This window comes from Thalassophryne amazonica, chromosome 6 (assembly GCF_902500255.1).
Source record: "Thalassophryne amazonica chromosome 6, fThaAma1.1, whole genome shotgun sequence".
NCBI lineage: Eukaryota > Metazoa > Chordata > Actinopteri > Batrachoidiformes > Batrachoididae > Thalassophryne > Thalassophryne amazonica.
The window spans coordinates 75,885,785-75,903,341 of record NC_047108.1 but is presented as its reverse complement, the minus strand read 5'-3'; the positions used below and the strand labels follow the sequence as shown (position 1 = coordinate 75,903,341).

At 41.2% G+C, this 17,557-nt stretch overlaps 1 protein-coding gene across 1 annotated transcript; it reads right to left on the bottom strand.

The window, feature by feature from the left end:
• Positions 1-8,159: 8,159 nt before the first annotated feature.
• On the bottom strand, positions 8,160-17,312 carry LOC117512450 (ubiquitin carboxyl-terminal hydrolase 21-like). The gene is made up of 9 exons (XM_034172529.1): positions 16,607-17,312; positions 16,184-16,240; positions 15,972-16,089; positions 15,785-15,899; positions 12,627-12,746; positions 9,839-9,903; positions 9,557-9,744; positions 8,392-8,470; positions 8,160-8,305 (listed from the first exon to the last, which is right to left on the bottom strand). Exons 1-9 carry the CDS (start codon positions 16,757-16,759, stop codon positions 8,178-8,180), a joined length of 1,023 nt encoding a protein of 340 aa, XP_034028420.1. The 5' UTR covers positions 16,760-17,312; the 3' UTR covers positions 8,160-8,177.
• Positions 17,313-17,557: the final 245 nt, after the last annotated feature.

Here is a 17,557-nt window from a genome sequence, read left to right as displayed (position 1 = left end):
GTTCCCTAGCATACACTTTCCACGTTGTCATAAAATTAATTAATATATATGCGTCACAGAGGTCTCTGGAACATATCGGATCAAGGTTCGTGGTATAGCATCAACCCGGAGACAAGCTGATGCACAAAAGCTGGGCCATTTTGGCATAAACTGATAGCACAAGTTGGGTTTGTTTAAGTACATTTGTCACAATATATAAGCAGGCATTTATGGCACAGACACTGAACATCATGACTAACAACTGCAAAAGGCAGAATCAGTCAAGACCGCAAATACAGCAGATAGCTTAGTATTCTGCCATGGAAATCCAAAATCTAAGACAGATCAAAACAATCAGCTTGGTGACATGAGACCACTTTGTCACTGCAGATTTCCACTTTAAACCTGCCTGAAATATTGTCCAGATGTAACCATGAGTTATTGTCATCTACCAGAGGACTGGACTGTCAGCATCTTCACATTGCATAAGTGAACGAACCTACGACCTGTGGATTACCTTTTATGAAGATAGCAACGCAGATTTGGCAGGCAGTCTGTGCACAAAGTGGTGCGAGATACTTGAGGGAAAAAAAAAATTCGTAAGGAACATTAATATTACTGGTTGGAGAGGTCGGTTTTGCTGAAAGTGCCCAAGTGGTGTGTTGTACATCCTGATCCCTCAACATTGATGCAGGAACACACAAAATATACAATTTAGAGAAAGAGGCAAAAAGAACCTGAATAGAAACACAACAGAAAATATAAAAGCAACTAACAATGAACATACATAAATAAATACATAATAAATAAATGTTTCCTGTGAACACCTAGTGACTCTTACACCTCCACTTCATCCCTGTCTTATTTAATGACAGTTTGTTTTGGTCAAACCATATTTTTAATGTGTTAATTTCTTCAGTGATTTCCTCCAGAACTATCTGCCAAACTAGAAAATTGCTGCATCCTAGTAAGAGCAGAATACTACTGGAATGAATTTGAACAAGGAAAGTTGTGGGGGGTTTTTTTCCTTCACTAAATGGATGCTGTACTCACTGCAGTTTATTGTCTGGAATAGTCCCAGATTGCATTTCAGAGCTTCTAGAATTGAAACATTTTCTTGCAGGTGGTGTTGGGGGTGATTTTGAAAAAATGAGTGGGCTTCATAGATAATTGGCAAAGCTTCTGGGGAAAACCTGGTCTTGTAGGAGAGACGGCATCCATCCCACTTTGGATGGAGCAGCTCTCATTTCTAGAAATCTGGCCAATTTTCTTAAATCCTCCAAACCGTGACTATCCAGGGTTGGGACCAGGAAGCACAGTTGTAGTCTTACACACCCCTCTGCAGCTTCTCTCCCCCTGCCATCCCCTCATTACCCCATCCCCGTAGAGACGGTGCCTGCTCCCAGACTACCAATAACCAGCAAAAATCTATTTAAGCATAAAAATTCAAAAAGAAAAATATAGCACCTTCAACTGCACCACAGACTAAAACAGTTAAATGTGGTCTATTAAACATTAGGTCTCTCTCTTCTAAGTCCCTGTTGGTAAATGATATAATAATTGATCAACATATTGATTTATTCTGCCTTACAGAAACCTGGTTACAGCAGGATGAATATGTTAGTTTAAATGAGTCAACACCCCCGAGTCACACTAACTGTCAGAATGCTCGTAGCACGGACCGGGGCGGAGGATTAGCAGCAATCTTCCATTCCAGCTTATTAATTAATCAAAAACCCAGACAGAGCTTTAATTCATTTGAAAGCTTGACTCTTAGTCTTGTCCATCCAAATTGGAAGTCCCAAAAAACAGTTTTATTTGTTATTATCTATCGTCCACCTGGTCGTTACTGTGAGTTTCTCTGTGAATTTTCAGACCTTTTGTCTGACTTAGTGCTTAGCTCAGATAAGATAATTATAGTGGGCGATTTTAACATCCACACAGATGCTGAGAATGACAGCCTCAACACTGCATTTAATCTATTATTAGACTCTATTGGCTTTGCTCAAAAAGTAAATGAGTCCACCCACCACTTTAATCATATCTTAGATCTGTTCTGACTTGGTTTGGAATAGAAGACTTAACAGTATTCCCTGAAAACTCCCTTCTGTCTGATCATTTCTTAATACATTTACATTTACTCTGATGGACTACCCAGCAGTGGGGAATAAGTTTCATTACACTAGACGTCTTTCAGAAAGCGCTGTAACTAGGTTTAAGGATATGATTCCTTCTTTATGTTCTCTAATGCCATATACCAACACAGTGCAGAGTAGCTACCTAAACTCTGTAAGTGAGATAGAGTATCTCGTCAATAGTTTTACATCCTCATTGAAGACAACTTTGGATGCTGTAGCTCCTCTAAAAAAGAGAGTTTTAAATCAGAAGTGCCTGACTCCGTGGTATAACTCACAAACTCGTAGCTTAAAGCAGAACCCGTAAGTTGGAGAGGAAATGGCTTCACTAATTTAGAAGATCTTCACTTAGCCTGGAAAAAGAGTCTGTTGCTCTATAAAAAAGCCCTCCGTAAAGCTAGGACATCTTTCTACTCATCACTAATTGAAGAAAATAAGAACAACCCCAGGTTTCTTTTCAGCACTGTAGCCAGGCTGACAAAGAGTCAGAGCTCTATTGAGCTGAGTATTCCATTAACTTTAACTAGTAATGACTTCATGACTTTCTTTGCTAACAAAATTTTAACTATTAGAGAAAAAATTACTCATAACCATCCCAAAGACGTATCGTTATCTTTGGCTGCTTTCAGTGATGCCGGTATTTGGTTAGACTCTTTCTCTCCGATTGTTCTGTCTGAGTTATTTTCATTAGTTACTTCATCCAAACCATCAACATGTTTATTAGACCCCATTCCTACCAGGCTGCTCAAGGAAGCCCTACCATTATTTAATGCTTCGATCTTAAATATGATCAATCTATCTTTGTTAGTTGGCTATGTACCACAGGCTTTTAAGGTGGCAGTAATTAAACCATTACTTAAAAAGCCATCACTTGACCCAGCTATCTTAGCTAATTATAGGCCAATCTCCAACCTTCCTTTTCTCTCAAAAATTCTTGAAAGGGTAGTTGTAAAACAGCTAACTGATCATCTGCAGAGGAATGGTCTATTTGAAGAGTTTCAGTCAGGTTTTAGAATTCATCATAGTACAGAAACAGCATTAGTGAAGGTTACAAATGATCTTCTTATGGCCTCGGACAGTGGACTCATCTCTGTGCTTGTCTCTGTTAGACCTCAGTGCTGCTTTTGATACTGTTGACCATAAAATTTTATTACAGAGATTAGAGCATGCCATAGGTATTAAAGGCACTGCGCTGCGGTGGTTTGAATCATATTTGTCTAATAGATTACAATTTGTTCATGTAAATGGGGAATCTTCTTCACAGACTAAAGTTAATTATGGAGTTCCACAAGGTTCTGTGCTAGGACCAATTTTATTCACTTTATACATGCTTCCCTTAGGCAGTATTATTAGACGGTATTGCTTAAATTTTCATTGTTACGCAGATGATACCCAGCTTTATCTATCCATGAAGCCAGAGGACACACACCAATTAGCTAAACTGCAGGATTGTCTTACAGACATAAAGACATGGATGACCTCTAATTTCCTGCTTTTAAACTCAGATAAAACTGAAGTTATTGTACTTGGCCCCACAAATCTTAGAAACATGATGTCTAACCAGATCCTTACTCTGGATGGCATTACCCTGACCTCTAGTAATACTGTGAGAAATCTTGGAGTCATTTTTGATCAGGATATGTCATTCAAAGCGCATATTAAACAAATATGTAGGACTGCTTTTTTGCATTTACGCAATATCTCTAAAATCAGAAAGGTCTTGTCTCAGAGTGATGCTGAAAAACTAATTCATGCATTTATTTCCTCTAGGCTGGACTATTGTAATTCATTATTATCAGGTTGTCCTAAAAGTTCCCTAAAAAGCCTTCAGTTAATTCAAAATGCTGCAGCTAGAGTACTGACGGGGACTAGAAGGAGAGAGCATATCTCACCCATATTGGCCTCTCTTCATTGGCTTCCTGTTAATTCTAGAATAGAATTTAAAATTCTTCTTCTTACTTATAAGGTTTTGAATAATCAGGTCCCATCTTATCTTAGGGACCTCGTAGTATCATATCACCCCAATAGAGCGCTTCGCTCTCAGACTGCAGGCTTACTTGTAGTTCCTAGGGTTTGTAAGAGTAGAATGGGAGGCAGAGCCTTCAGCTTTCAGGCTCCTCTCCTGTGGAACCAGCTCCCAATTCAGATCAGGGAGACAGACACCCTCTCTACTTTTAAGATTAGGCTTAAAACTTTCCTTTTGCTAAAGCTTATAGTTTAGGGCTGGATCAGGTGACCCTGAACCATCCCTTAGTTATGCTGCTATAGACGTAGACTGCTGGGGGGTTCCCATGATGCACTGTTTCTTTCTCTTTTTGCTCTGTATGCACCACTCTGCATTTAATCATTAGTGATCGATCTCTGCTCCCCTCCACAGCATGTCTTTTCCTGGTTCTCTCCCTCAGCCCCAACCGTCCCCGCAGAAGGCTGCCCCTCCCTGAGCCTGGTTCTGCTGGAGGTTTCTTCCTGTTAAAAGGGAGTTTTTCCTTCCCACTGTAGCCAAGTGCTTGCTCACAGGGGGTCGTTTTGACCGTTGGGGTTTTACATAATTATTGTATGGCCTTGCCTTACAATATAAAGCGCCTTGGGGCAAACTGTTTGTTGTGATTTGGCGTTATATAAAAAATTGATTGATTGATTGATTGATTTTGTGTTTTGGGTCTTGGGCCACATGTAGAACAAATGAGTTTTTAAATTAAGCTTTCAATTCATATAGTGGCATCTACCTTTTTTTTTTTTTTTTTTAAAGGTTACTTTATACTTTTATACTTAAGTAGGTTTTGGAGCACAATACTTTTTCACTTTTACTTGAGTAAAGAGGTCAAGTTGATACTTCAACACAGTGTTTTTAAACTGCAGTATCTATACTTCTACTTAAGTAACAATGTGTGTACTTTTGACACCACTGGCCATGTACCTGACCTCCACAGTTCACTTCAGAGCAGAGTTTGCCAAACTTTTCTCTCTTTTCCCTCTTGTATTCTGTATTTGCATGTAAATCCCAAAACGCTTGAAATATTATATTGCCTTTTCCCTCACTCTATCTACCAACTTGGACAAGTATTATTACTTTTTTTAATAAACAGTGGGAAACACAAACCTGCTGTGGTGTTTTGTCCTGACTGTACATATTAGTGCACGCACAAACACAGCTCTGCCTGTGCAGCCATTAAATGTGAAATTCAGAATTTGGTATGGGTGTGTGATGAAGGCCAGCAGGAGTCACTGTGTATATGGTCGTCACTGAGCCTCACTTGCCCGACAGCCAAAGGACACTCTGGCCACTCACGCTAGAGTCTGGCTTTTAGCCAAACGGACAGAGCTTCCGCCTCCCATGCTGGAGATCGTGAGTTTGCATCCCAAAAGATGCACATTCCTGAATCATCCAGCAGGTGGCATGCGGACTGTGGAATGATTTTCTGACACCCGGTGTTTCAAAGGCTTTATAATGTTGTGACACAGTGTTTCAAGTAATTTGTGTCATCGACAAAAAAGCTCACGCACATTTTATCGTTCTTTTACTTTCCCATTCGGTAATATAATTCCTCCCATATTCTCTTTGCAGAAGATGCTCTAACTTATTAGCTCACACATCTACAGGATATTATGCAGACCAAACACAGAATATTTATTGATTTATATGGTGCATCAAAGTTCACAAGATTTTAATCAGTTTGGGTTCATTATAATCCCTCTCAAGGAAGACATATAACATGATAACATTTACAGCTTTTGAGTTATTGCTCACACAACGTGGTGAGGATAGACTAACCCACATGTTAACCTACACCCAGGTCCATAAGTAGTTGGACAGTGACTTTTGTCAATGTTTCACTGACTTGTGTAAAGAAAACTGGCTGTAAACAGGAAAAGTTGCATCTGAAAAGAGGCATCAGAGAGGCCAAGGCTGCCTACAAGAAAAAGATAGAGGACCACTTCGCTGTGAATGACCCCAGAAGGATGTGGCAGGGAATAAATCATATAACCAACTACAGAAGCAGCAACCCAGGAAATGCTAGGTCTGATGCCTTGCTGGCAGAGGAGCTGAACCGCTTCTTTGCCCGCTTCGAAGCAGACAGACCAGCAGCAACTCCACACCCACCACCCTCCAGCACTAGCACACTAACACTTCAGGAACACGAAGTGAGACGTGTGCTGAAGGCGGTGAACCCCAGGAAGGCGGCTGGCCCCGATAGTGTACCTGGAAAGGTACTGAAAGTGTGTGCTGACCAACTGGCTGGAGTTTTCACCTGCATCTTCAACCTGTCCCTGTCACAGGCCATCATTACACTCTGCCTCAAATCTTCCACCATCATTCCAGTCCCAAAGAAGTCAGCAGTGGAGAGCATCAATGACTACAGGTCTGTTGCACTTACGCCTGTGGTCATGAAGTGCTGTGAAAGACTGGTCTCTCAGCACATCGGAGCCTGTCTGCCTCCCACTCTGGACCCCCACCAGTTTGCCTACAGGGCAAACCGCTCCACAGAGGATGCTATCACCACAGCTCTCCACACCGCACTGAGCCACCTGGAGCACAAGGGGAGCTATGTGAGGATGCTCTTCCTGGACTTCAGCTCAGCCTTCAACCACATCATCCCGGAGATTCTGGTCCAGAAACTGACACATCTGGGCATCTCGACCCCAATCCACCAGTGGATCAAGGACTTCCTCACAAACTGCCCACAGTCTGTGAAACTGTCCTCCACCATCACACTCAGCACCGGTTCCCCTCAAGGCTGTGTACTGAGCCCCCTCCTGTTCACCCTTTACACGCACGACTGCTCCCCGACCCATCCCACAAACACCATCATAAAGTTTGCGGATGATACCACCGTGATTGGGCTCACCTCAGGGGGGGATGAGTCTGATTACAGGGACGAGGTCAATCGACTGACAGCGTGGTGTTCAGCTAACAACCTGACGCTGAACACCACAAAAACAAAAGAAATAATCCTGGACTTCAGGAAGAACAGGGCTGACCCAGCCCCACTCTACATCCAAGGGGACTGTGTGGAAAGGGTCAGCTCCATCAGGTTCCTGGGAGTGCAGCTCTCTGACAGCCTCTCCTGGACTGCAAACACCACAGTGGTGGTGAAGAAAGCCCAGCAGCGACTCCACTTCCTGAGGGTGCTCAGGAGAAACAATCTGGAGGAGAAGCTGCTGATGTTGTTCTACAGAGCCACCATCGAGAACATCCTGACGCATCACAGCGTGGTACAAGGGGTGCACAGCAGCAGACAGGAGAGCACTGCAGAGGGTGATCAAAACGGCCCAGGGGATCACTGGCTGCTCTCTGCCCAGCCTGGAAGACATTGCCAGCTCTCGCTACCTCAGCAGAGCTGCCAGCATCAGCAAAGACACATCCCACCCCAGCAACCACCTGTTTGACCTACTACCCTCCAGCCAACGGTATAGGTCAATCAAAACTAGGACAAACAGACTCAGGGACAGCTTTCTCCCCAGAGCGATCACTGCACTGAACAATAACAAATCACTCTAAACCACACCTTCAAGTTTCTTGTGCAATATCTGTAAACCATGTGCAATATTCCCGTGCAATATGATTCCACAGTTGTATATAATTCTCATTTTACATTGTACTTGGTCCACATTTTATTTTATCTTATTTTATTAGTCGTACATATACTCTAAATAATTTATTGTTAAATTGTATTATCTTTTATTTGGCTAAATATTACTTGCACCTTGGAAAAGCACCTTTTTGGAGTTGCACTCAAATCTCGTTGCAATGCAAATTACAATGACAAAGGCGATTCTGATTCTGAGTAATAATACTTACATTTGTTTTGTCTTAATAATAATAATAATAATAATAATAATCATAATAATAATACCAATTTATTAATTATTACTATTATCATATAAATGTTCTGTCCAGTTACTTATGGATCTGACTGTACATTTTTCTTCTACAAATTAAGCCAAACATTTTACATCCTTTTTCCCCACATATCTTTTTTTTAAATTCACATATCATTTCTACATTAACAGATCAAATGGCATATTTGAAACAACAGTACACACGTGAAAAAAAGTACTGAGTCAAGGAGGTGCAATATTACCGCAGTCAACAGGTCCGTAAGGTCCCAGGTCCAGATTAGTGAGTGGGAAGGACACACACACTGTGCTTTTACTGATGGACCACCGTGAGGTTGTAAAACGTTTCAAATCTGATCAAGAATGTTAAGAATTGTCAGAACCGCCCACAAACAAATATTAACTGCTTGTATGTTTGAAAAGACACTGCCAAGGATACGGATCACAATGACCTGTGGAAACCTCTGAATGGACAGCCGCTTGGTGCTCTCTGTCCGCCTCTTACACCTCTCACACATCTGAAACAACAATGGATTATTTGTAAGACATTTACCAGACATTGGAGTGTGGAACAATCCCTCAAGATAATTGGACAAACACTGCTACAGTATGTACTTAGGGATCAAGCAGACCTACTAATTTAATTAACTACAGCAATTCATTTCACAGACACTTACATTTAGATTATATCAAAATAACATACTGGAAAACATCCTGTGGGATTTGGTCCAAATTCAATGCTTTTATAGATATATCTATATATTAAAAGCCAAGTGGCCTCTGTGTACGCGTATGCATGCACATACGTGTGTGTAGCTTTGGTCAAGGATAAACTGACATTTTCCGTTTTGTTCTGCTTATGTATTTTGGGTCAAGGATGAACACCACCAAAATGGAACGTTGACAGGACTATTTTTGGAGAAACTACGAATATTAGCTAATTACAGTTTACAAATGGATGTTGATAATTACATTCTGGACGCACACACCATTCCAGCAGGGGATGGTAAATCATCAATATATTAAAAGCAAAGTGGCCTCTGTATATGTATAAGCGTGCGTGTACCTTTGAACATGGAGAAACTGGGGAGAGCTGACATTTGCCGGTTGGTATGCTTATGTATTATTGGATCAAGGATGAATGCTGCCAAAATGGAACATTAATAGGACTAATATTTTTGGAGAAACTGCGGATATTCATTAACAACACTGAACAATGGATGTTGATAATTACATTCTGGACTCACACGCCATTCCAAATATAGAAACTTTGCATAATTTATTACCACCATAGATTATATATATACTCGTGTGTATATATATATATATATATATATATATATATATATATACATACATACACACACTCAACAAAAATATAAACGCAACACTTTTAACTGCATCATAGTGAGCCTTAGAACTTTTCAGCCTACCCTCATATATTCATGTAAATATTTTATATTAGTCTCATGTGTTGATCAAAATTGTGATTCAAGGTTTGGTTGGGTCCCAGATTGATTTTTCAAATTTCAAAGTGGGCCCCAGTGTTCCTACGTGTGGAACGCTGATGCCCATCACAGTTTGTCTGCTTGACATTAACTCACTGGAGAATTCTCTCTGTCCAGTTTCTCCTCCTGGGAAAAGAGGTCGAGACACTCCTTCAGCGTGACCTCCCCAGCTGAGCTTGTTTTGGGAATGGGCAGCGACAGATCGCAAAACACGTCGAAGGTGGTGGAGGAGTGAGAGCACACTGAACAATGCAGGGAGCTGCGCAGCTGTCCAGAGAACAGGTCTGTGAAAGGAACATAGTCAGAATCAAGTACCACAGATAAGAACATACTGCAGACAAATGTGAAGCGTCTCCATGTCTGTGCAGATTTTCTTACCTACTATTTTACTGTCATCTCTCTCCAAGTGCTTCTTCCACATGGCAGCAGCCTCTTCGGCAATCCTAAATAATTATAATCATAGGAAATATAACACCTGGGAATGAAACAGTTTAGAAACTAATTGTTCAATTACTTTTGGTCTTAAAAAAATCGTGTGTGTGCATATGTTTTTTTTTGGGGGGGGGGGGGGGGGGGTTGCACATAAAATATATTGTGATTTTTACAACACTCGCCTGATGACATACAGTGCCTTGCAAAAGTGTTCAACCTCTGAAAGCATTATGTATTTAAAGAAAAAAAAAAACTGCAATAAATAAATAAATTAAGGGATGATACAAGATTGTTTTCAAGTCAGGTCAGTGGCTAGTTCTTTAAAAACCAATTACCAGTCAACAGAAAGAGTACGGTACAACTCAGCAGGGCACCCTCAAAATCAGGGTGGTTGTCCACAAAGGAGAGTAGTGAGGGATGCCACTGAAGGAGTTACAAGCTTCAGTGGCTGTGATTTGAGAAACTGTGCAACTTTGTCCTGTTGCTATATCAGTCAACTTTGTCCTGTTGCTATATCAGTCAGTTTCATGGTCAATTGGAACAGATAAAGCCTTAAAAAGAAACTGTGCAATATCTCAGCTATAGTTTGGGGACATTTTAGCCAGAATTTCCTATGTCATCTGTGCAGTGGTGGGCACAGCTAACTGAAAAGTTAACTTTTATACTGCTAAACAGATAAACTGTTAAAAAAAATAGTGGAACTTACAGCTAACCACTAAGTTTAGTATTGACTCGGTACATTGTCGGCTACTGATAAGCCAGTAACAACACTGCTAAACCGACATGTACTGCAATAATAATTAAAAAAAAAATCCCCCAAACCCAGAACTCCCATAATGCATTGCAGCAGCAATCGACAGTGTATTTGCTTTAAAAACAGTGTGTACGTGCAAATCTAAACTTTTTTCTTTAGTGAAAAGACACTTATTGCTGTATTTTTATGTAAAGACAAAACTTGCGTCGGTTTTCTTCAGTGGCGAAGCTTATAATGAGATTTTTATGTAAAGTTTCTGTGAAAGCTCTCAGTTGTCCAGGTGGTTTCCATAGTAGAGAAGCTTCTCTACTATTTTTAGGTAAAGACACAACTTTTCTTCCTTCGGTGGGGAAGCTAATGATGAGGTTTAGATTTTACCAGGCACATTAAATGCAACACGGGTGAGCTGCTGCAATGCATTATGAGAGTTCAGGGTTTGTTTTTGTTTTTTTAATTATTGTTTTTGTAGTACATGTTGGTTTAGCAGTGGTGTTAGTGTTACAGATTCATTGTGTTTTTATAGTTCAAGTAGCATAGTTAGTTTGGTGAAGAGTTATGTTGTGACCATGAGTGAAAAGTGCCTTGCCTTTGATGTCTTCTGCCACTGTCTGCATTGTTGTGGGTGAAAAGTAAGTGTAGCAGTCCCGCCCCATTCTGCTGGGGGAGGGCTGAGCTTGTCACAGTGGCCTGACTGTTGCATGACACACAACAGACAGGAACTAACATGTATGATTTTAGGGTTTACAAATGTTTTTATCGTTAAGCTTTACTCACTATGCCAGCAAAAAAAATAAATAAATAAATAAATAAATGTTAGCAGACTGAAAGTCAGCAGAACTAAGTTTAGGGGTGGAAGCTAATTGGTCCGCCGATGGTATTCAAGATTAGCTGAAAAGCTAATCCAGTAACAAAAAAGTTCAAAAGTTTATTTACGGATTGTGTGGCTCAAGGATACTAACTGTGTCTAAAGAAAACAATGTATAATTTAGCTACATTGGCTAAGTATTAAAGAATCAAAACACTGGCCCACCAGCGAGTGTAAATGAGTTTGTCTATATGTGGTGCTGCAATAGACTGGCGTCCTGTCCAGGCTGTACCACACCTCTCGTCCTATGGCGGTTGGGATAAGCCCCAGTCCCCGGCCATAACACTTGATTGGCAGTGATTGAATAGATAGATAAATGTGTCCATCACCTACAGTTTATTAACATGACTCAGTCATTAAATGCTATCTTCTTAAATACTATCTACTTGAAACTCACCAAAATAAAAAGGCATATGAGAATAAATTCTTTAAAACATGGTTTACTTTGATGTACTACATTAGAAAAGTAAGCCATGAATTTCTGATTGTTTCACTCAAATCCACACAACCCTGCAGAAAGCATTCTGTCTGAATTTGTTTGCCAAAGAAAAAGAAAGCAAGGAAAATGGTCATGATAGACACGCAATGAATGGGGTCTGTGTGAGAGAGAGAGAGAGAGAGAGAGAGAGAGAGAGAGAGAGAGAGAGAGAGAGAGAGAGAGAGAGAGAGAGCACAAATGCTTCCTCACACAAATGTACTGAAATGTGTTATTTTCTGATTGTTCAACTGAGGTCATCCCGTGACACGATCCCGGAGAAAATCTCAAATAATTAAATCCACAGCACAAAGGATCTCCATCTCTGGATTTGACGTTATACGTAACTTGAAAACAGCTCGTCTGTCAGTTTCTTCAAAGCCTAGGTTTAGTTGCAACTAAGGTCACCGGTGTTTGATTTTAAAAAATTATATAAATTAGGCTAATTTTTAATGTCATAAAACAATAATAATAAAGCCTATAAAATCACAAAGGAGGTGAAGACTTTCACACGGCACTGTCAAGTTAAAAAGTGCCGATTTGCATGATGAGCTCGTATTTTTATTTGCTTAATTTCTAATATGGGGAGGGGCGAGACAGCTAAAATAAAAATAATATGACAATAAGAACAAGTACACACCTGAATTTGACATATTTTTGTTCAGGCTCTTTCCCCGTTCGTCGAACATACGGCCGTCGGTTGATTTCTGTGTGCAGCTTGTCCAGAAGAAACCTGAGGAACTCCTGAGCATCCTGTTGACTGAGTACACAACAAAAACAGTGATCTTTGTTAACATCGCAGAGGCGTGTCACCGCTTCTCTCAGAAATATACAAAAACAAAGTCAAGCATCTGTTCTGGTAGTAAAGCAATGAATTTGTCCCAGTGAAACTGCATAACAATTATCACCCATAAAAATCAAAAAGTAATGGATGAATTTCAGCAAGTTAAGTTTTTTCTTACCACTGTCACCAGTGTGCTTGATCTAGGGGTTGGTAAGGTTAGACCTTACTTGTGTGAAGCGCCTTGAGGCAGATTTGTTGTGACTTGGCACTATATAAAATAAATAAATTGAATTGTGAGCCTGTAAGACCTCAGCTGTTTAAAATTATATCCGATCACGTTTGCAATTTTTTCAAAAATTCCAATTTTTGAATTTCAAAATTCTGGAAAACTTCACAGGGCTCTAAAATATTGAGATAGCATCAGTGCTTTGTCCCAAAACAAACCACTTTGAGGGAAGACAACTTATAAGTCAACTCACATGAACTCAGGTGTGTCGACAGTCAACAAGAGAACTTTTGTGCACATCAGGATTAAAATTGGTAGAGTCATGTTTACAAAGTGTTACGCTGTCACAAACATGACTACAAACCAGCAGTAATACTGATACCAATGCAAAATTCAGGGATTGCGTTTTGTTTTATTTACACTCAACAAAACGCTTTTGGTTTTGCTCCCATTTTGTATGAGATGAACTCAAAGATCTAAAACTTTTTCCACATACACAATATCACCATTTCCCTCAAATATTGTTCACAAACCAGTCTAAATCTGTGATAGTGAGCACTTCTCCTTTGCTGAGATAATCCATCCCACCTCACAGGTGTGCCATATCAAGATGCTGATTAGACACCATGATTAGTGCACAGGTGTGCCTTAGACAACATTGACATCAGAAAACCGCTCACCCACACGACGCCACACACGCTGTCTGCCATCTGCCCTGGACAGTGTGAACCGGGATTCAACCATGAAGAGAACACCTCTCCAACGTGCCAAACGCCAGCGAATGTGAGCATTTGCCCACTCAAGTCGGTTACGACGACAAACTGGAGTCAGGTCGAGACCCCGATGAGGACGACGAGCATGCAGATGAGCTTCCCTGAGACGGTTTCTGACAGTTTGTGCAGAAATTCTTTGGTTATACAAACCGATTGTTTCAGCAGCTGTCCGAGTGGCTGGTCTCAGACGATCTTGGAGGTGAACATGCTGGATGTGGAGGTCCTGGGCTGGTGTGGTTACACGTGGTCTGCGGTTGTGAGGCTGGTTGGATGTACTGCCAAATTCTCTGAAACGCCTTTGGAGACAGCTTATGGTAGAGAAATGAACATTCAATACACGAGCAACAGCTCTGGTTGACATTCCTGCTGTCAGCATGCCAACTGCACGCTCCCTCAAATCTTGCGACATCTGTGGCATTGTGCTGTGTGATAAAACTGCACCTTTCAGAGTGGCCTTTTATTGTGGGCAGTCTAAGGCACACCTGTGCACTAATCATGGTGTCTAATCAGCATCTTGATATGGCACACCTGTGAGGTGGGATGGCTTATCTCAGCAAAGGAGAAGTGCTCACTATCACAGATTTAGACTGGTTTGTGAACAATATTTGAGGGAAATGGTGATATTGTGTATGTGGAAAACGTTTTAGATCTTTGAGTTCATCTCAAACAAAATGGGAGCAAAATCAAAAGTGTTGCGTTTATATTTTTGTTGAGTGTATATTCAATTGAATCCACCACAAAGACAAGATATTTAATGTTAAAACTGATTAACTTTATTGTTTTTGTGCAAATGTTTGCTCCAAAACCTGGATACACCTTTCAGAATTGTTGGTGCCATCACAGATGTGTAAGTTGCCCATGTCCACTAACACACCCCCATACCATCACAGGTGCTGGCTTTTGAACTTTGCGCTGGTAACAACCTGGATGGTCTTTATCCTCTTTTGTCCTGAGGACACAACGTCCATGATTTACACAAACAATTTGAAACGTGGACTCATCAGATCACAGCACACTTTTCCACTTGCATCTGTCCATTTCAAATGAGCTTGGCCTCAGAGAAGGCGGGGACGTTTCTGGATGTTGTTGCTGTATGGCTTTCGCTTTGCTTGGTAGAGTTTTAACTTGCACTTGTAGATGTAGCAAAACCAAAAGTGTTGCGTTTATATTTTTGTTGAGTATATTTATTTATTTATTCGTTAAATTGATATAGTTCCTGGTGGGTGTTGGACTCCACCAGGGCAGCCCCTTGTGAGCGGTCCTGGTCAGGATATTCATGGACAGAACTTCAAGGTGCAGTCAGATTGGAGGGCGTTGAGTTTGGTGTCCTCAAAATTGCATCTCTGCTTTTCGCGAATAATATGGTTTTGTTGGCTTTATGAGACAGTGACCTCTGATGTGCACTTGAGAGGTTTGAGGCAGAGTGTGAAGCGACTGGGATGAGGCGCAGCACTTCCAAATCAGAGGGATTTGGACTCTGAGTAGAACTGCTGTTTCTCTGCATCTGGTGAGGATGCCTCTTAGTTGTCTTCCTAGAGAGGCCTCCCATTCCTTCCTGTAAATGCACCTACTTTAAGGAGGTGACCTGCCAATATTTAGATTTAATATTCAGGTTCGAATCCCGCTTGTGCTACCTGTGTCTTGTCCAAGGACCTGTGTCCTTGGACAAGACAGGTAATTTGTACTGTCTCAGTCCACCCAGCTGCAAAAATGGGTACCAGCCTTAGCTGGGGAAGTAAATGTGAGGCATCATTGTAAAGCACTTTGAGCATGCGCTTGATAAAAAAGCGCTACAGAACTGGACTCCTTTATCTCCTTCCAATTTGACACACACTGTAAATTATTTTCACTCCTTCCAGAACAGCAAAACGTACTGCGGGGTTTAAAAACAACTTTCCTCACTGGAAGGACACTGAACAAATTTGACACACAACTTCACCTCAGTCTGAGCTGATGCAGACTGTGGATTCCTCTTAGTTTATAGTATGACACAGCTGTCATGTGTATATCATTACCTGTAGCCACTGAAGTAAGGCACCACTTCTTTGAAAACACTGTAGAACTGTCGTGGATTTACCACTGTGCCGCTCCCGTTGACGTCCCACAGGCCTGACAGCACCTGATGGAAAGCTGGCACAGGAAGACCAAGAAATAAGACAAACTTCAGAGGGGACTTTTTAAAAAAATGGAAAAGGAACACACCATCCATGAGTTTAGCTTCTTCTTTGGAGAACCTCTCCTGCCTGTAGGACTTGTGGAGACAGTAATCCCGTAGTCCTCGTGTGTGAGACAAACACTGGACTATTGCATTCAGGAAACACTGAAGCAGAAAGCAACAAAAAGGGAACGTGATTTGGATGCAAACACTTATTTTATAAAAACACACACACACACATACAGTGTGTGTTTCTTACTGTGTTTCCAATGTTTCTAAGACCGACTCTTCCACTTCCTACACTGAGATGCTGCTCCTGTATAAACACACAGGAAACAACTAAAGCACAACACTACTGACATTTTACATCAACCTGCACATGAAATTTCATTTTGTATTTGTTTTTAACTATGCACTGTACATTGATAGCCTCGGGTTTGACCCCTGGCAGAGTCTGTAAGACATCTGCCTCCACACGTCTTTTAGTATATTACAGTGTGCAGCACCGGCAGGACAGATTTAGCCTTCTGATCTCATTAACACAACGAGAGAGGCTAAAAGGAGGCCACAAACATTCATCCTATTAGGCACCAAGGACTGCTGACAGCCCCTTTAACACGTGCTGATGTCCGGTTCTTTTTCTCTCTCCACCTCTCTACATTCAATAAAGAAACAAACACACCTCATCAGTCACCAGCAGCAGACCCATGAGTGACGTGTAGAGGACGGACTGGGAGATGTCGGCCGTTTCCCTCTGGAGGCCGTTCTGAGACACCAACGTTCGACACAAAGCTTCACAGGAGCCGTCTGCGTTGGTACCGCTGGCTCCAGGCATCCCACTTTAGGGGTTAGTCTTTTCACATGCAGGATTAAAGGTCACCGGACGTGTCAAATCGCTCTAATGGTCACTGCAGAGTCGCGTTTTTCAGAGAGAGCAGCACAGCTGATGATTGGTACGTCCTGCCGATTAAACGCAAAGCGCGTCATTCACACCTAAAGAAAGAAAGAAAGAAATATATGAAGCTTTTCATTTTAAAACACAACTTCTTTTCTTGAATTCAACCCAACTCATCCTTACGATCATTTTCTGGAATTAGAGGAGACACTTTGCTGATACAGACTGTTGCCTTTTTTATTTTATTTTAAGATAAATTATAAGAACCTTGCAGTTAGTTCACAAGTGCTGCTTCTCTTATACTGTGTAGCATTAGAAAATAAACGGAGGTTTGCACTCACCTGATCAGCCGGTCACTATCTGTGGACACAGTGTTCCAAGAAAACTGTTCCCATCACCTGCTGAGCTGTTAAAAATGCATGAGGGAACGTCTACTGTTTCACTGTGCATCTGTGGGCTAGAACTCAAAGTCTACCTCTCCCCTGTCCTGGTGTTGGGGGGGGGGGGGGGGGGGGGGGGGGGAGAGGATAATTGTCCCTAATCTTTCACTGGAGATCTGCTTGGATATACTTATTATTAGACTTTCTGTGGTCATCCAGGCGTTCCTTGGCAATCTTTATAGATCTTTATTAAAAATATATAAAAGGAAGAGACATTTCAGCAAACTGTACAAAATGCATCACCAGCTTGGTGAAAAAAAAGAAAACACCAAGAAGATATATGAACTGACACACATTA